We start from the raw sequence: 19,770 nt of genomic DNA, 5'->3' as shown, positions 1-19,770 counted from the left end.
TCGTTCCTGAAGGTGCTGCACCCATGGGTGGATGGGGTTGGAGGAACAACCTCCTATAGCTCTTGGGAGACCCTTGGTACCTCAGGGGAAGTTGCCCAGTGCACATGTTGCCAGCTGAGCAGGGCATCACAGTCAAAACAATTGCATTTGCCGTGCCACCCCCGCTACCCAAAGCCCGATGATCACTGGTCAGCGATCAGGTTTGAAAATTGCGCCCCATTCCATTTCACTCCCCCTACGTTAGGGGAGGATGATGGTTGTGGTGGGGAGGGGGGGAAGAAATGGACGAGGGCACCGACTCCAAACGTATCTCCCCTACAGCCACCTTGACAGAGAGCAGCCGAACGGCCCGAGGGATGTAATTCCATTTGGGTGCTATGGAGGTTTCTGTCACCAGATTGGTTTCACTGTACACTAACAAAGCTACGCTTCTGACCCATTGCCCCGGCAACAGGTCACGCTGGGAAAGATATTTCAACAGCAAACTTAAAATCGGCAAAGTCCGGTGTTCGGTTTGGGAACGACAAATTATTTACAAAGCGAAACAAGGAAGAGGTGAACTACAGTTTAACTGGTGACAGGAGAAAAGCTCATTGGTTCATGAAGATTCTCCGGAAGAATGCGATCCCAGATATTTGAGGGTGTTTTTTTAATTTAAAAATAGTCTTCACTTATGGTCTTCGAAATACTGTCCGGTAGCTCTTTCCCCCTTCTCCCCGTCGGTAAGGCTTTGTCCACAGCTTCGTAAACGCACGAGTATCATCCCAGGTTTCAACTTGGCTGCGGCTCATGTGTAGATCTGCTGCGGAGAGAGGGGCCAGGTTAGGGGATTGTCACTTTGTCTTATCCAAGCACCTTTCACCTCCCTGTGCCCCTACCACCACCCGGAAACAATCAACACACTCCCCAGATCACATCCTGGGAATATGGACACATTACTGGGAATCCATCCCCCACCTTCGTCTCCCCTCCCCTCCGGACCATGACAAAATACTGACACTGTCCCAGGGATCTCCTGCTTGAGGCACACCCAGGAGCCTCCCCCATACTAAATTCTGAAATAAAGAAAAAGACTTGCGTTTATATAGCGCCTTTCACGTCTCAAAAGCCAATGAAGTACTTTGTAGTTGCTGCTGTAATATGGGAAACACAGCAGCCAATATGCACACAGCATGATCCCATTAACAGCAATGTGGTCATACCGGATAATCTGATGTCGATTGAGGGATAAATATTGGCCAGAGCACTGGGGATAACTACCCCTGCTCTTCTTCAAAGTAGTGCCAAATGATCTTTTACATCCACCAGAGCAGGCGCACCAAAACAAAAAAACAGCGTCTCTGACCATGCAGCACTCCCTCATTACTGCAGACTTGATTTTTGTGCTTGAACTTGGAATGGGACTTGAAGCCAGTACCTTGGAACTCCAGCTACCAGCTGACACTCAAACAACATCAGGCAAACCAGAACAATACTCATGTTAGTGACAGAATGTGTAGGATCAATACATAGCAACAAATAGCCTGTTTGTAAATAATTACAGAAACTCAATGCCCTTGCAGTCTCTCCAAGATCGTCCAATGGATTCTCTGATAGGGTCAGGGTCCCAAAACGTCCTCCCTGCCTGAGGGCAGTGACTCATGCTGGACTAAATCACCATGTTCATTGGGCCTCTACGCTACTCTACTGCCTCATCATGCTCCAGTTCAGCCAGCAGGGAGCATCACAGCCAACCTCCTCTGGCATCGACAAATATCTACCAGCAAAAGATCATTGGGGGTCAAGGCCTCAGGCTTTTCCTGACCAATTGCCATGGTAATGCACTGCTAATCAACACAGAGTGGAGTCTGAAACAGCTAGGGTTGCCCTGGAGTCTTCAGGAATATCCTGGAGGGTTGGCGTGCAACCCAGAGGCATTAAAGAACAATAAGTGTTCGGATTTCTTTTCTTTGTACACTTTAGATTAATTTTAATTTTATGGAACCCATCTCGGATATTTTTATTTGTGTTAACCAATCAGCTGATGAAGTATCTGCTCACTTTCTGATTGGCTGTGGGAAGATGGGGGTGTCACGATGATGGGCATGTCTGGCCACCAATGGCACAAGCCTGAGGCAGGAGGTCATGTGACATCACTTTCAAGAATGCCCCTAACACGTACCATTCTCACTTAGCAATCCAGGCACGGAGGTTCTGGGAATTTACTTATTTGACTTGTGGAGACAAATTTGCTCGTGAACAACAAGAGGGATGAGTAAGTGTACAGACCCGGTGTATGGTGGGGGAGGGGCGTCATAATGTCCTGATCTCCTCAATGCTTCCTCGTACGAGGGAAGTCCTGGGGCGTTGGTCTCCAGATTCGTCAGGGGCACCTCTTCACTTGGCACGCTGACTGGTTGGGCGATTGGGGTCGGGCCTCTTCGCCGATACTCAGGTAGTCTGGAAAAAAATGAAACACATGCTAAGAAACAGGAGGGGGAGAAAACGTAATGGATCTGAGGAGATGTTTTCCCCCCCTTGTTCCATTTTTAGTTTTTCCATAAACCCATGCTGCTTACCCCCGCACCCCACCCCACCCCCAACCCCAGTAAGTAACCAGAGCAGCTGTTTCTCACCCATGCCAGTGTCGGCAGGTTGTTTGACTGTGTTGGGAATCGCAGCCCACCCTGGTTTCACCCTCACTGTTGTCCGACGCACTTGCCCGCATTCTACTGCTTGGGCCATTGGCTTCCCACTGATTCTGCCTCCCTTTGAAATACATCACCTGCAGCAAGCTTAGTTAACCAACTCTTGGACAGATTGGCAGTAAAACGAGAGCTCGGACTTGGAATTGCATCAAAACTGGCTTCCTCTTAGTTAGCAGAGGTTCTACTTTAGGGGGAAGATGGTAGCACAGTGGTAATATCACTGGGTTGGTAATCCAGAGGCCTAGGCCAATGCCCTGGGGACAAGGGTTCAAATCCCACCATGGCAGCTGGTGGAATTTACATTCGACCATGACCACTATCATAGATAGTCATAAAAACCCACCTGGTTCACTAATGCCCCTTTAGGGAATGAAATCTGCCATCCTTGGCTGCACTGGCCTACGTGTGACTCCAGATTCACAGCAATGTGGTTGACTCTTAAATGCCCTCTGAAATGGACTAGCAAGCCACTCAAGTTCAAGGGCAATTAGGGATGGGCAACAAATGCTGACTTGTGATGCTTATATTCCGTTAAAGAATAAAGAACTCACCAGATTATAGATGGTTCACTCTTCCCCTGTGGGTTACATACCTTGTTTAGTTAATCCCTAAGAAATTGGTTCCACAGATCTGTGGCCTAAGTGTGCACTGGCAAACTGCAGGAGTTCAAAGTCCTGATTCCCTGGACTGCCATTGCCCAGAAGGACAAGGGGCAGCAGGTGCACAGGAACGTGGCATCCCAATTTGGAGATATAAAATCAGCCATTCTGTTCATCAGCGCTGGACTGAAACTCTGGACCAATTCATCCAACAGCATTGTAGGAGTGACTTCACCACATGAGCTGAAGTGGTTCAAGATGGTGACCCTTCAGGGGCAACTAGAGATGGCCAATTAATGCCAACTTTGCTCACATCTCAAGATTGAGCTTGATAAAAAGAGAGACTGGAGCAGCAGGGATTGTTCTCCTTTGAGTAGAGAACATCAAGGGGAGGTTTAATAGAGGATTTCAGAATCACAAATGGTATTGATGGGGTAAACAAGGAGAAACAGTTTCACTCCGGCAGAGGACTCAGGTTTAAGATAATTTGCTGGAGGAGGAGTAGTAATATTTTTACGCAGCGAGTTGTGGAGATCTGGAACACGCTGCCTGAAAGGGCGATGGAAACAGGTCCAATAAAACTTTCAAAAGAGAATTGGGAAAAATGCTTGAAAAGGAAAAACTTGCAGAACTGTGGGGAAAGAGCAGGGAGAATAGGACAAATTGGGTGAAATTTTCCCCAAGGGCCAGTACTGGAATGATGGGCTGAATGGCAGCTTCCTGTGCAGCAAAATTCTATAACAGAGTCGCTCAGAGCCCTTTGCCTTCTGCTCTGCCCGTCACAGCGCAAAGAGGACATCGATAGGCTGGCAGGATGGGCATACAAGTGGCAGATGCAACTTAATATGGAAGTATGAGGTGATGCATTCTGGCAGAAGAGATAGGGAGAGGCAATATGAACTAAAGGGCACAATTCTAAAAAGAGAGTGTGCAGGAATTGAGGCACCCTGGGGTGCATGGATCTTTGGAGGTGACTGGACATTTTGAGAGCATGGTTATGGGGTCTTGGGCTTCATAGATACAGGCATCAAGTACAAAAGCAGGGACATTATGCTGAGCCTTTTATAAAGCTCTGGTTAGACCCTGACTAGAATATTGGGTCCAGTTCTGGTCACCACACTTTAGGAAGGAGGTGAGGGTCCTTGAGACAGTGCGGAGAGATTTACCAGAACGGTTGCAGGGATGAGGGGTTTTAGCTGCAAGGTTAGGTTGGAGAAGCTGGGGTTGTTCTCCTTGGGGCAAAGGAGATTGAGGGGGAGATTTGATTGAGGTGCACAAGATTATGACAGGTTTAGATGAGGCAGACAGGGAAAAATTCTTCCCATTAGCTGATTGGTCAAGGATTAGGGGTACACAGATTTAAGATTTTGGGCAAGAGATGCAGGAGGAAAGTGAGGAAGATTTAATTTTTTTAAAAAAAACGCAGCAAGTGGTAATGGCCCGGAACACACTGCCAACGGGAGTGGTGGTAATGATTTCAAAAGGAGGGGAGCTTGAAGGAAATAAACTTGCAGGGCTACAGAGATCGAGGGGAGAAGTGGGACTGACTGGACTGCTCTGTGGGGAGTTGGCATGGATTGGATGGGCTGAATGGACTCCTTCTGGGCATAAATGACTTCATGACTCCCCCCCCCCCCCCAATCCAAGTAAGTGCAGCTTGCAACCGTATACCAGCCCCAGACCAGCCCACTTTGGGATCTGCCTCCAGTTCGGAGCATGGTACCAACCTGTCTGCTCTCTTCCCCCTCTGTTTGCAGAAGTAGACGACAAGCAGCCCGATGAGGATGATGAGGATGAATCCACCGATCAGACCAGCCACCAGCCCAGCCACGTCGAACTTATGGGCAGTGGGGCCGTCTGAGAAACAGAGAAGACAGACTCAGTCAGGACGGTCGGAACTCAGGGGAAGGCTGTGGCATAGCAGTAACGTAACTGGACTAGCAATTCAGAGGCTAATGCTCTGGTGATATGGGTTCAAATCCCACCATGGCAGCTGGTGGAATTTAAATTCAATTAATAAAAATCTGGAATTGAAAGGTAGTGACCATGATAACTGTCATCAATTGTCATAAAAGCCCATCTGGTTCACTAATGCCCTTTAGGGAAGGAAATCTGCCACCCTTACCTGGTCTGGCCTACATGTGACTTCAGACCCATTGCAATGTGGTTGACTCTTAACTGCCCTCTGAAGTGGCCGAGCAAGGCAGTCTGTTCAAGGACAAACCCGCAACAAGTGGTAAAAATAATCTAAAGCCTGACTGGGGAGCTGGAGGGAAGAGGGGAATCAGGGCACCCAAAACTCACGTTAAAAAGGGGCAATTACACAAGTGCAATCCCAAAAAATTCTTTCCAGTTGCAATAATATATGGTTAACCACATCAAAGATACTTTTATGTGAAAGAAAGGCAGGGTCATGTTGCAGAAATTAGTTAGGAAGGGCAAATCTTTTCCCCAGCTATGGCTCAATGGGTAGCACTTTCGCCTCAGAGTCAGAAGGTTGGGGGTTTCAGTGCCACTCTAGAGACTTCAGCGCAAAATTTTTAATGCTTCCCCTGCAGTACTGAGGGAGTGCTGCACCATCCTAGCAAGATGTTGAACCGTGCTGTCCAAGCTTTTCATATGAAAATCCTACATATATTCATACACAAGGACCTGTCCTCTGCAAACAAAAGGAACATGTCCAGGCATTGTGCCTTTTTTAAGAATTAAACAAAAGCCTGGGGGACGATAGCTTCCAAGTGCATTCTCTGTGGCAATGCCTCAACCAGAGTCGACTTGCTAAACAATCAGCACCCGTTTCTCATGCAGCACAAAATTGTTGCTCCCTTTGAAATTTGGCATTCTTGCATCTGTCCTGCTGAGTGCCAGATGAAAAGCTTCGACCGACAGCATGTTTCTATTTAATCAGCAATACCCAAGTTCTGTACTACCAAGTGACTATCTTTACCCTTCAACCAACATCACTAAAGCAGATTATTTGGTCAATATCACATTGCTGTTTGTGGAATCTTGCTGTGTGCAAAGTTAGATGTCACATCCATTGGAACAGTGACCACGCTTCAAAAGGTACTTCATTGGTTGTAAAGTGATGTTGGATGTCCTGAGGTTGTGAAAGGCACTATAGAAAGATAATTTCATTTCTTTCACCCCACCCTCCCCATGGGAATGTTGAAGCTAATTGACATATCCCAGCCAATTCCACCCTGATGTGTGATCCACCCGTAGACCATTACTCCGAGGTTGCAGCAGTAGACCAGGCTGGCCGACTACAGAATGGCAGGAGGTGGCCGCCAATTGGCCCATTCTGCCCGCGCCAGCTCTATCCAATTTAGCCCCACTCCCCTGCTAACTTTCCTTTTCAACTATTCATCCAACTCAAATGGTCACTTAGGGAAGGGAAAGTTATCAGGCAGCACATTGCAGATCATCTTAAACTTGCTTTGCAAAAAAAATTTTTTGCTCATGTCACCTGTGTTTCCTTGGCTCATTATTTTAAACTTCTGACCTCTAGTTAACGACCCTCCAGCCAGTGGAAACAGTTTCTCCTCACTCACTTCGTCAAAGCTCTTTGAGATTTTAAACACCTATTAAATCTCCCCCTAAACGCCTCTCCTTTAAAGGAGAGCAATCCTAATTTGGTGTCTCCATTTAAAGTGAAGACTTACATCCCAGCTACCATTCCAGTGAGTCTCTTCTCTACCTCTCCAAGGCTCCGATATGCTTCCGAGAATACGGTGCCTGGAATTGCTTTCAGCTACAGTCTAAACTTAGCTAAAGCTCAGGAACATATGTAAATCATACTGAAGCTAGACACAGATGTTAAGCTACATTGCACTTTGCTGCTGCTTACCTGGTCTCTGGTCTTTTATGTATTTCTTCCAAAATACAAGCTGCAAAAAAGAGCAAATTTTAATAATAAAATAACGTGGCATTAAACAGAGAGCCCGTCTGCCTTCTCAAGTGGATGTAAAAGATCCCACAGCACTATTTTGAAGAGCAGGGGAGTTCTCCCCAGTGTCCTGGCCAATACTTATCCCTCAAAACAGATGACCTGCTCATTATCGCATTGCTGTTTGTGAGAGCCTGCTGTGCACAAATTGGCTGTTGCATTTCTTACATTACAACAGCGACAACACTTCAAAAGTACTTCACTGGCTGTAAAGCGCTTTGAGATGTCCTGAGGTTGTGAAAGGTGCTTTTTAAATGCAGGTCTTTCTTCTTTTTGAACCCACAATCTCTCAAGGTCTGATAAATTGAGTATCTGGTCATGCCAGGCTTGTCCTAGAGGTAGTACAAGTCTTCTCCTGTGCTGATGGGGCCCTGTGGTTAGACATTGTTCCTTCATCTTCGGGGCTTGAGTTTCAATAAAATTCCAACCCAACTGACTGGAATCGGTCACTCAGAGAACTCTGCATTCCTCCAACTCTGACCTCTTGTCCATCACTCCCTCTCCCTTCCTTTGCCTGACAACTGGAGGCCATGGCATCCAGTAGGGTTGCCAACCCTCCAGGATTGGCATGGAGTCTCCAGGAATTGAGGATCAATCTCCCAGGACACTGCTGTGTGTGTGCAACCCTGGAGGAAAATCATCACTGGGACATTAACATTTCTTTTTGTCATTTTCTTTGAGCATTTCTCTTTACCAAATATAAAAATATTGAAGATGGGGGAAAAAAAGACTTTTTGGCTGAGTCAAGCATCATCCAATTGGTCTCTTTGCTTTCCAATTGGCGTAGGAAGGCAGTACGTCACAAGGATGGATGTGTTGGCCGACTAATGGCTGGAGTGTGGGGGAATGTCATGTGATGAAACCTCCAGGAATCCATTTAATCACAGTTGGCAACCCTAGTCAACAGTTGTCTAGGTCCTGAGTTTTGCAAGTCACTCCCTAAGCCTCTCCACCTTTAAGATTCTCCTTAAAACCTACCATTTTCACCTCTCCTAATTATCTGCTTCTTTATCTGGGAGTGATTTTTTTTGTCTGTTAAAGCTCCTGTGGGACGCCTCAGGATGTTTTATTATGTTAAAGGCATCACTCCGATCAGATATGTTCCCAACACCTAGTAAGTCCCATTGGCCGGCCAGCCACCAGTCCCATCCCATTGGCCGGCCAGCCACCAGTCCCATCCCATTGGCCGGCCAGCCACCAGTCCCATCCCATTGGCCGGCCGGCCACCAGTCCCATCCCATTGGCCGGCCGGCCACCAGTCCCATCCCATTGGCCGGCCGGCCACCAGTCCCATCCCATTGGCCGGCCAGCCACCAGTCCCATCCCATTGGCCGGCCAGCCACCAGTCCCATCCCATTGGCCGGCCAGCCACCAGTCCCATCCCATTGGCCGGCCAGCCACAAAGAGAAGCTGGTTGAAAAATAAATAGGACCTCTCCTGATGAATAAGTAGCCATGGAAAGCAGCAGCAGGGCGTTCTGGATGAGGCAGGGTGGAAGATGGTGCCTTTACATCATTCAAAACCACACAAACCTACTTTACAACACCCTGTGACATGGCGAGCAGAGGGCTGCCATTGAATAAGCCCAACCACAACAAAATTGGCCAACGGTGGATTGGCTGATGGCTGCGTAACTCTTTTTCTGCATCAAACGAAATAAACTAAATTAACAAATTAAGTGACAAATTAAAAAGGCAGACCCTTAAAGGGAAACTGCAAAAAGAAAACCAAAACCTTAAAAAGGACACTTACAAACATTATATCAAAATGTGGTCAAAAGGGTCTATAAAGCACCCCAGTCCCCACGGTGCCCACCGAGCACAGAAGGCCACGGTGCCAGTGGACATCGTGTGCTCCTTCTCCAGGGACACTTGGCCACAAACACAGCCGTGGAAGAGGGGCAGACAGTAAGGCCAGAGGACCCCCTCGATCGCCCACTACCTGGACCTGTTAATGGCCAACTTGGCCAGGCCCAGGAGCAGGCTCATGAGGTCCTCCTCCCTCCCGGTTCCCCCTCCACACCAGGTGCCAGTGTGGAGCCCATTGTGCTACAGGCCACCCTCTCAAAAAGACACCACGCACTGGCCCTTCAAAGCCTTCGTAGTCCCTCACCTCACAAAATGATACCCACCGTCTTCTTATCGTTCTCGAAGATTTCATGAGCTTCCTCGTAGTTGCATATTTCCTCATAGCATTCTCGTTCCAGATTTCCAGGGGTGATAAATTCAAAATCCCAGCTATTGTACATCAGCTTCCGGCTCAAGAAGACAGCTGCTTGACTTTCATCCAGGAACACTGAACATAATTAGAGAGAAAAATAATATCTGTTTTAAACTCTTACTCCAAAACACTTTTTACAGAGTCTTACTGAGGTCTGTCGATTGGAGTCACAGAAACCTTAGGTTGCGAGAATTGAAAAATTCCACAGAATTTACAGCACACAAATAGGCCATTTGGCCCAACTGGTCCATGCACCAGACGAACCTCCACCCATCTCCTCTTTGTTTAACCTCGTCAGCATTGCTCCTATTCCTTTCACCCTCGTGTTTATCCAGCTTCCACTTAAACGCATCTGTGCTATTCACCTCCAAGTGGTAGCGAGTTCCATATTCTCACCACTCTTGGGGTAAAGAAGGTTCTCCAGAATTGCCTATTGGATTTAGTGACTTTTATCTTTATGGCTCAGAGATCTGCCATTGGAAACTTCTTCACCTCGTCTACTCTTTGAAACACCTTCCATAATGTCCTGCATCAGTAAGTGCCTAAGCTTTCTTTTTTGGAAGATTTTATTTGGGGAAACACGTGCAGAAAGGGAAGGGAAACAGAAAGGGAACATACCTTCATCTTGAGCGTCTCTTTGCTGTGACAGTATCCGTGCTTCAATCAAACGGGTGTTGATGAGGGCACAATTCAGAAATACAAAGTGCAGTAACCGATTTGTAACCATGCTGGAAGCCCTGGACCCAGACAAAGTGAGAGAAGGCACACACGTTAACACTAGATTACTTGTAGCGAGGAAAACTGGGTTATTCTTTAAAAGGTTCTAGGTTTTACTATTCCAACACACTCATGACTGTTCTCCCACATTCCACCCTCCAGAGACTCAAGACCATCCAAAACTTTGTTGCTCCATGTCTTAACTGGCAGCAAGTCACGTTCCCCTATCATCCCAGTGCTTGTTGACCCACATTGGCTCCCGGTCAAGCAACGTCTTGATTTTAAATTTCTCATCCTTGTTTTCAAACCCCTTCATGGCCTCGCCCCCTCCCCATCTCTGTCATCTCCTCCAGGCCCACAACTCTCCAAGATATCTACACTCATCTAATTCTGGCCTCTTGTGCATCCCTGACTTTAATCACTTCACCATGCCTCTGGTTGCCTGAGCTCCAAGCTCTGGAATTCGCTCCCCACACCTCTCCGCCTCTCCCTCAATTTCCTCCTTTAAGCCACTCCTTAAAACCCACCTCTTTCACCAAGGTTTTGGTCATCTGACCCAATATCACCTTAATAGCAGACGCATGGGAACACCACTGCCTGGAAGTTCCCTTCCAAGCCACTCACCATCCTGACTTGGAACGATATCACCGTTCCTTCACTGTCGCCAGGTCAAAATCCTGGAACTCCCTTCCTAACAGCACTGTGGGTGTACCTACACCACATGGACTGCAGCGGTTCAAGAAGGCAGCTCACCACCACCTTCTCAAGGGCAACTAGGGATGGACAATAAATGCTGGCCTGGCCAGCAACACTCACATTGAATTTTTTTTAAAAAGTGGCTTGGTGTCATGTTTTGTTTTATAACACTCCCATGAAGCACCTTGCGATGTTTTATTACAGCAAAGGTGCTATATAAATATAAGTTCTTGTTGAAAGAATTGGATGTCTCCACTGTCCAAACTCAGATGACCTCTGGTCTCCTTCACCCAGTCTCCACCTACATGCCAGGCAGAAAGCTCTGGCTTTGGATTGCCAAGTTTGGTTGGACATATTTCTCATTTCATCTTATACCCCTCCCCATATCTCCGCAGCCTTTGGATGGCTCTTGACTTTCAGTCAACCAGGCCTTCTCCCAAGTTTTTAAAAATAATAAACATGTTTTAAATTTAAAATGAAAACATGTGCTTTTTTTTTAAAATGCCCTATGATTTTACACTTGGGTTGCTTGCAACAGGATCCCAGAGATTAATCTTTATTTCCCAGTGAATTCGGGATGATCAATGGCAGCCTGAGCTGGCAGACCATGGAGGAGGCCATTCAGCCCATTGAGTCCGTGTCGGACTCCATGCCAGGGATGGGCCTTTTTCACTTTGTAATGATTTGTTTTAAAGAACAATCGAGTGGTTGACAAACCACCCCCAAAGTGCATTAAAATTTCAACCAAGTAGTCACTTTGTAGTACAGAACTTGAATATTTCCAAAGCTTTTTTCAAAACTTCAAACGATCACAACAATTTATAGCACAGGAGAAAAAGGTTGGCAAGTTGACTCTGATTAGCTGAGGTGTTGCCGTGAAGAAAGCAACAGGGCACTATAGGCTCCCCGGTGATTTTTTAAAAAAAGGTGCAAGACTTGAACATATTCCTTTTGCTTGCACGAGAACAGGTTCCTGCATATGAATGTATGTCACTTCTAGCAAGTGACAATGAGCCACGTCACAAGTTCAACTGATTATCTTAAATTGGTTGTCAGTGTAGCTATTAGCGCACTCAGGATTGTTCAGCAAGTGCTGCCCAATCACATCTAACAGCAGACATTTTGTAAGCATGGGCTGGGTGTGTGCGGTCTGTACTCTGCCTATTACAAATGAACCAATTAGTGAGAGACCGGAGATAAAGGAAAAGGGAAAAGAAAATAAAGCAAAGAAGAAATTAACAGAGGAAAAAAGTTTAATTCTTATAGCGCCTTCTGCAACATCCGAACGTCCCAAAGTGCTTTACAGCCAATGAATTTTCAGGCGAGTCACTGTAATAATGTAGGAAACGTGACCACCAATTTGTGCAAAGCAAGATCCCACAAACAGCAATATGATAAATGACGAGGTCATCTTTTGATGTTGGCTGATGGGATAAATATTCTTTAAATTATCATACCTAAGGAGGGATAATACACACCTTAAATTGAGAAAAAAAAGTCTCTCGTGCAATAAGAGGTGGAACCTTCAAACAAACACGCAAAATTCTGCATTTTCACCACACATGGATCGTCATAATGTCCTAATACAATGTCAAGACCACAGATGTGAAAGTAAAACTGAAATGTCCTGCCCGCTGTTTCCTTTGTCATAGCTTTCAAGTTTTGAGATCCTGCAGACAACATATGACTCACTCTTTCGGGACCCGCCCCGAAATTAACCACAAACAAAATCAGCCAACTGCATATAACCAAGCAAGTTATGGCAAGTCCTACGATAACGAGACTGGTCTCAGTACATCAACTCATAAAACATAATTCGCCAAGAGTCTATCAGTATGTCACGTTGTAGTATAAGCCACCGTCAATGTCCCTGTACATCGACTGAGCAAAGGCAAGCAGCCTGCCAAAAATTGGTGGTCTGGATTACATGGGATGCCTGCCTCTTTGGATGAGGCAACTGGTTTAATGTTCCCCAGTGACAGTCAGATCCTGTGGTGCAGCAGGAGAGAAGGATACAGGCTGGAGATGCATCTCCTGATAGAGGTGGCGGGGAGGGGAGAGTGCAGTTTTACCTCCTCCGTTTCCTTTCCACCTTCCTTGTCCCAGTGTCTGGGGTGGAGACTCGAGCCCAGTGTTCACTACAGTGCAACAGCAACTACACTTTTTTTAAAAAAAAAGTCAAAATCCCTTGGTTGTGAAAGGTGCTACAGAAATGCATTTAAATTGTTCTCAACAGCAAAAGAAAAGCTGATCCAAATTACACAACTTGCGTTAGCCCCTTCAGGCCAATGGCTTCATCTCCACTGACTCAGCTGCCTGGTGCGGTCAGTGCTCAGTGCTTTCCTGGACAGTCCAGTTGTCAGGGCTCACTGTGTAAACAGACAGATATTCGGAGAGGGGCTGGGAGGCCAACCACAAAAAAAGACAACTTTGCAACCCAATAGGCCGCTAGAACAACCAACTATCAAACGCAGTTACTGTGGGCAGATTCCATCTGGCATCTCCCCAGCCGTCACACGCAAACTGAATTAGAATCCTTTTAAAACAAATGGAGGATAAATTAATTTAAAAGATGTGTCAAACAAGCAGATGCTGAAAGACCATTCTCTCACCTCTAGTGCCTGGTTTCAGATCCAATCTCTCTCTCTCTGATGGAGATATGGGTGTTGCCAAGAGTTAAGACCACTGACCTTTCACCTCTGGCACAAATAAACTATCAGACCTAGCCTGACATTAGTGCTGACAACTCCAAACTATTTCCAATTCCCATTCAGACACCCTCAGAGGCTGCGCCGTTTCCACAAAACAAAAGAACTGTCTCCAAAAAGCATCCAGATATTATTTCAAAATATATATATACACTTTTTTGCCGAACCCTGACTTACTGAGCAGCTTCAAGTACCTTGACTGAATATCTGTCCTTCATGAATGAACTTTTGACAGTGAATATTCCTCTGTGGAAGGCATCGTGGCAAGGCCAAAACCCCCACCACCTTGCCCCCTGGGGTTCCAACTATGGCTCAGATGGTAGCACACTTGTCCCCAAGTCAGAAGGTTACATTAACACCCCCCAGTGAAGCACTGAGGGAGTGTTGCAGTGCCGGAGGTGCTGTCTTTCAGAGGAGATGCTAAATTGAGGCCTTGCCTGTTTTCTCTCTCTCTCTCTCTCTGGTGGATGGAAAAGGTCTCATGCCGCCATGCCGGAGAGCCCCGGTGAACTGGCTAATATTTATACCCCAAACAACGTCACTAAGATCTGGTCATTTTCACATTGCTATTTATGGGAGCTTACAGTGTGCAAATTGGCTGCCAAGTTTCCTACATTACAAATTTCAAAATGGGTTTTTAAAGCGTGCAAAGGAAGTATCTGGTATTCCGGAGTCAGAGTGGGTACCACTATCACCTCCAAGCCAAAAAATTGTGGATTCAACTTCAACTCGAGACTTCAGCACGTAATCTAGGTTCAGCAAGTTCTGCAGTGTCAGACAACCCATCTTTCGAATCAGGTGTTAGACAGATTTTGCGTCTCCAATGGACATAAAAAATCCTCTGGCCACTATTTTGAAAAAGTGCTGGGGAGCTCTCTCTGGTGTCCTGGCCAATATTCATCCCTCAGCCAACATCACTTCAAACCAGAGATAAAAACAAAAAACTGAGGATGCTGGAAATCCAAAACAAAAACAGAAACAGAAATACCTGGAAAAACTCAGCAGGTTTGGCAGCATCGGCGGAGAAGAGCACAGTTGACGTTTCGAGTCCTCATGACCCTTCAACAGAACTAAGTAAAAATAGGAAAGGGGTGAATATAAGCTGGTTTAAGGGGGTAGGCGGGGTTGGCTTGTTGGGACAAGCAGCCAGTGATAGGAGGAGATGACCAAAAGATGTCACAGACAAAAGAACAAAGAGGTGTTGAAGGTGGTGATATTATCTAAAGGAATGTGCTAATTAAGAGTGGATGGCAGGACAAGCAAGGTACAGATAGCTCTAGTGGGGGTGGGGTGAAATAATACTAAAAGGGCATAAAAGGTAGAGATAGACGATGGGTGGAAATACATTTAAAAATAATGGAAATAGGTGGGAAAAGAAAAATCTATATAAATTATTGGAAAAAACAAAAAGGAGGGGGAAGAAATGGAAGAGAGAGTTCAAGATCTAAAATTGTTGTACTCAATATTCAGTCCGGAAGGCTGTAAAGTGCCTAGTCGGAAGATGAGGTGCAGTTCCTCCAGTTTGCGTTGGGCTTCACTGGAACAATGCAGCAAGCCAAGGACAGACATGTGGGCAAGAGAGCAGGGTGGAGTGTTGAAATGGCATATCCTCCTTCTTCCTTAACTGAGGTTTTCCACCCACGGTAGTTGACAGGGCCCTCAACCGTGTCCGGCCCATCTCCCGCGCATCCGCCCTCACGCCTTCTCCTCCCTCCCAGAAACATGATAGGTCCCCCTTGTCCTCACTTATCACCCCACCAGCCTCCGCATTCAAAGGATCATCCTCCGCCATTTCCGCCAACTCCAGCATGATGCCACCACCAAACACATCTTCCCTTCACCCCCCCCGGCGGCATTCCGTACGGATCATTCCCTCCGTGACACCCTGGTCCACTCCTCCATCACCCCCTACTCCTCAACCCCCACCTACTGCACCTACCCATGCCCACGCAGAAGATGCAACACCTGCCCCTTCACTTCCTCTCTCCTCACCGTCCAAGGGCCCAAACACTCCTTTCAAGTGAAGCAGCATTTCACTTGCACTTCCCTCAATTTAGTCTACTGCATTCGATGCTCCCAATGCGGTTTCCTCTACATTGGAGAGACCAAACGCAGACTGAGTGACCGCTTTGCAGAACACCTTCTGTCTGTCCACAAGCATTACCCAGACCTCCTTGTCGCTTGCCATTTCAACACTCCACCCTGCTCTCTTGCCCACATGTCTGTCCTTGGCTTGCTGCATTGTTCCAGTGAAGCTCAACGCAAACTGGAGGAACAGCACCTCATCTTCCGACTAGGCACTTTACAGCCTTCCGGACTGAATATTGAGTTCAACAATTTTAGATCTTGAACTCCCTCCTCCATCCCCACCCCCTTTCCGTTTCTTCCCCCTCCTTTTTGTTTTTTCCAATAATTTATATAGATTTTTCTTTTCCCACCTATTTCCATTATTTTTAAATGTATTTCCACCCATCGTTTATCTATACCTTTTATGCCCTTTTAGTCTTATTTCACCCCACCCCCACTAGGGCTATCTGTACCTTGCTTGTCCTGCTCTCCACTCTTAATTAGCGCATTCATTTAGATAATATCACCACCTTCAACACCTCTTTGTTCTTTTGTCTGTGACATCTTTTGGTCATCTCCTCCTATCACTGGCTGCTTGTCCCAGCAACACCCCCCCTTCCCTCCCCCCCACCCCTTAAGCCAGCTTATATTTCACCCCTTTCCTATTTTTACTTAGTTCTGTTGAAGGGTCATGAGGACTCGAAACGTCAGCTGTGCCCTTCTCCACCGATGCTGCCAGACCTGCTGAGTTTTTCCAGGTATTTCTGTTTCTGTTTTTGTTTTATCACTTCAAACCAAACAGATGATTTGGTCAATTATCTCACTGCTGCCTGTGGGAGCTGGCCATGCACAAATTAGCTGCCGCATTTCCCTGCACTTACAGCTAATAAAGTACTTTTAAAGGTACTGCTGTAAGGACATGGAAGTTGTGAACTGCGCTATATAAATGCAAGTCTTTTCCTTTTTCAGAGGGCAGTCTGACAGAGGGGTAGAAGATAGTTAAAAATGCAGCAAAAAACTTCATCTGAATATTAACACAAAATAAATTGAGCATAAGACATAAATTCCAGCTATTAGAAGGTAAATTTAGGATTGGAGGTGGAAAACTCTGTTTGCCACAGAGTGATCAATGTACAGAACGATTTCCATAGAGGCGGAAGTCAAAACCATGGGATCCTTTAAAACCAATGCAATGGGTTGAGTTAGGGTTCCATCAGGATAAATGAACTAAAAAGAGTCAAATGGCCACCCTCATCTGTAATTAGTCTGTGGCAAAATATTCCATTATTGCTGTGGGCTCCCCCAGCAGGGCTGAACAAGCTTCATTATCTGATTGGACAGCGTTTCAGTTTCCATTTTCTTTTGGTCCACCTTTTCCATTCGTGAGCCTGACGCTCGTCTTCAGCCGTTAGTCAACCAAAACCACTCAAGGTGCTGACGGACTTCAGTCCCTCATCAACCTAGGAGTGTAAAAACCGACTGTGGATATGGCTCGTGAACAAACTGAAAGCAGAATTGTGCAATCCTGTTTATTCCAGTCGCTGGGCCTAACCAAGCATGAACACTTCATGTTTGACTTCCCCCTGACTATACCAAATTATCTCATTTCAGTTAGCCCACGTTTAGGGGGCGAAAGTTAGACTCAGCACCCCTGTTGCCCCCCATAACAATCAGCCAGGGATTCTGCTCCTGGGACCCCAGGTGAAAAACGTGATCAGAAGACTTGCATTTATATAGAGCCTTTCACAGCATCGCAAGGCACTTTACGGCTAATCGTGCATGTTTTGAAGTGTAGTCACTGTTGCAATGTAGGGGATCATGGCAGCCAATTTGTGCCTAGCAAGTTCCCACAAACAGCAATGTGGTAATGACCAGCTATTCTGTTTCTGTGATGTTGATTGAGGGGTAAACATTGGCAAGGACACTGGGGAGAGCTCCGCTGCTCTTACTCAAAATAGTGTCCATGGGGATCTTTTACACCAATCTGAAGGGGGCCTCGGCTTAACGTCTCATTCGAAAGGCCGCAATTCCGGCAGTGCGGCACTCCCTCAGTATGGCGCGGCCAGCGTCAGACTGGATTTTACGTTCAGGTCTCCGATACCCACAAGCTCCTGAACTCAGCAGGCTTCCACTGGGCCACAGCTGATAGGCCTCTTCGTATACTTCCAGCCTGATTATAGGCATTTGACAATGATTTCTTCTTGGGTAACAAATAAATAGAAGATTGGGGTGGGGGGGGAGAGGGAAGGTAAACCTGGAATATTTAATTTAAATTAAATCCCAGGAACAGGAGAGGGGCAGTCATTTCTACTGCACCTTAAAAGGTGAACCTTTTCCCCTGCAAAGTTGGACAAATGGAATGAGATCCCAGGTAAAAGGAATATCCCGGAATACTCGAAGTGTCAATTCAATGTAGCGAGAGTAGACGACTTTAGAATCCTGAAGAATCCGAGAATTATACAGCACAGGAGACCATTCAGCCCATCGTACCTATACCAGCTCCTTGGGGGGGAAAAAGGCAAGCCGAATCAGTCCTACCACCCTGGTCTTTCCCCACAGCCCTGTAGAAACTCCCCCCTTCAGACATGTATCCACTTGTGAATGGAGTGAAAAATAATGAATATTCCTCCCTCATCCTCAAGTCATTCTTTGACCAAACCCTGCACCCCCCACCCCCCCCCAATCCCCACACACACACACACATTACAAACACGATTTGCACAACAACTGAACAGGGAAATGCAATTTACAATAAAAGCCAGTTGAGCGCTGTTGTCAATTGAGACGGGGCATGGAAGCAACAGCAGATCCTGAGCCCGTGGGGGTCGAATATGAACCCGGGTGGCCCAGGGAAAATCATGGGAGGGGTGGGGGTTCTGGCTGCCTTAGACAAGCCCACACAAATCCGCGGCCCTCCCCAAGATTTACTGAGGTCCAACTTCCAGGGAATTAAAGAAATATATATAGATACACAATCGAAATTACCCCCCGTCCATGGGGGGAGGGGAGGCTGTGTTTACGACATAAAATGTAACCTGTAAAAAGAGGAGAAAATATTTTCAATCTGTAAAGAGAAAATATTTTCAATTTCCCCGGGGGAGGGTAAACTTTAAAATATTGCCTGTAACAATTAATGAGAGGGGGAAAAGATTGAAAAACTAGACAATCTAGTTTAACACTGGAGTCAGTTCGCCTGGTTCGGTCCCCAAGCGTCTCTCTCCTTTCTGTTAAAAAGTAACTAAAGGGCAAATGTTTTCAAAATCAAAACCTATTTTCTTTTAACGATTCCCGAGGAAAGAAAGATCGGTAGGAACTTTCAGCACCCCCACCCCACCCCACCCCCGCATTGAAACAGAACTCTTCACCCAAAAAATAAAGTGTGGAACTTACAAACTTGGCGTCTTGTCCAGTTTCAGGTCAGTTTCACGGCGATGAACGCAACTGGTGAATAAAAGGAATCGCCCTCTTCCTCTCTTTTTTTCCCCTCCGCTCCCTAATAGTCAGGTGTAGCAGGAGAGAAAACAAACAAGCCAAGAGGGAGAGAGAGAGAGAGAGAGAAAGAAATTGGACAAGTCAATGACTGGATTACTCATCCACCAATCACGTGCTCGCAGGTAACCAGGAAAAGTAGCACTTAAAAAGTGACAAAAAAAAAGAGAGGAAAGGCTTGAAGTTTGCACAGCGCCCTCCGCCACCACAAAGCACTTTCCTGCTCCTTGAAGCGGGCATGGTCACTCAAGGCAAGGGGATAGAGGCGGCCTGCTCTCCTGTGCACAGCAAGATCCCACCCATTGCCTGCTTTTGCTCTGGGTCTGGACGTTCGTCCTCTCGAGGCGAAAGAGGGCCACGTTCGTCGCCCGGCGCCTTCTGGCGGGCACGTGGGCGACCGCCCGAGGCCGCTCCCTGGCCCGGAAACTCTTTCGAGTTATCAACAGTCACAGATCGCAACTCTTTTCGAGTACAATCACAGTTCTTGGTTTTCCGGGAGTGGGACGTGAACCCACAACCCTCTGATTCAAAGGCGAGGGTGCTGTGAACTGAGCCACGGCGAACAGGACGGGATAGCGCAGGCGGTCGAGCTGCCGCCTCGGGATCTCCTCCCTGCGTTCTCTCTCCCTGCCCCTGAT

The 19,770-nt window shown here is 46.7% G+C and overlaps 1 protein-coding gene across 3 annotated transcripts; it reads right to left on the bottom strand.

Annotated features, from left to right (window-relative positions):
* Nucleotides 1-322: 322 nt before the first annotated feature.
* On the bottom strand, nucleotides 323-19,220 carry prrg2 (proline rich Gla (G-carboxyglutamic acid) 2). 3 transcript variants are annotated; one of them, XM_078531975.1, is made up of 7 exons: nucleotides 19,034-19,220; nucleotides 10,074-10,192; nucleotides 9,367-9,530; nucleotides 7,137-7,176; nucleotides 5,014-5,143; nucleotides 2,269-2,439; nucleotides 323-799 (listed from the first exon to the last, which is right to left on the bottom strand). In XM_078531975.1, exons 2-7 carry the CDS (start codon nucleotides 10,180-10,182, stop codon nucleotides 772-774), a joined length of 642 nt encoding a protein of 213 aa, XP_078388101.1. In that variant the 5' UTR covers nucleotides 10,183-10,192; nucleotides 19,034-19,220; the 3' UTR covers nucleotides 323-771. The 3 variants fall into 3 exon arrangements, with proteins under 3 accessions (XP_078388101.1, XP_078388099.1, XP_078388100.1); XM_078531973.1 differs by having other exon boundaries at nucleotides 323-802; nucleotides 19,034-19,194; XM_078531974.1 differs by lacking the exon at nucleotides 19,034-19,220 and adding an exon at nucleotides 12,347-12,479 and having other exon boundaries at nucleotides 323-802.
* Nucleotides 19,221-19,770: the final 550 nt, after the last annotated feature.

Source organism: Cetorhinus maximus, chromosome 29, assembly GCF_964194155.1.
Source record: "Cetorhinus maximus chromosome 29, sCetMax3.hap1.1, whole genome shotgun sequence".
In the NCBI taxonomy this organism is placed as follows: domain Eukaryota; kingdom Metazoa; phylum Chordata; class Chondrichthyes; order Lamniformes; family Cetorhinidae; genus Cetorhinus; species Cetorhinus maximus.
Note: the sequence above shows the minus strand (reverse complement) of the source record. Positions and strands in the feature narration are given on the sequence as shown.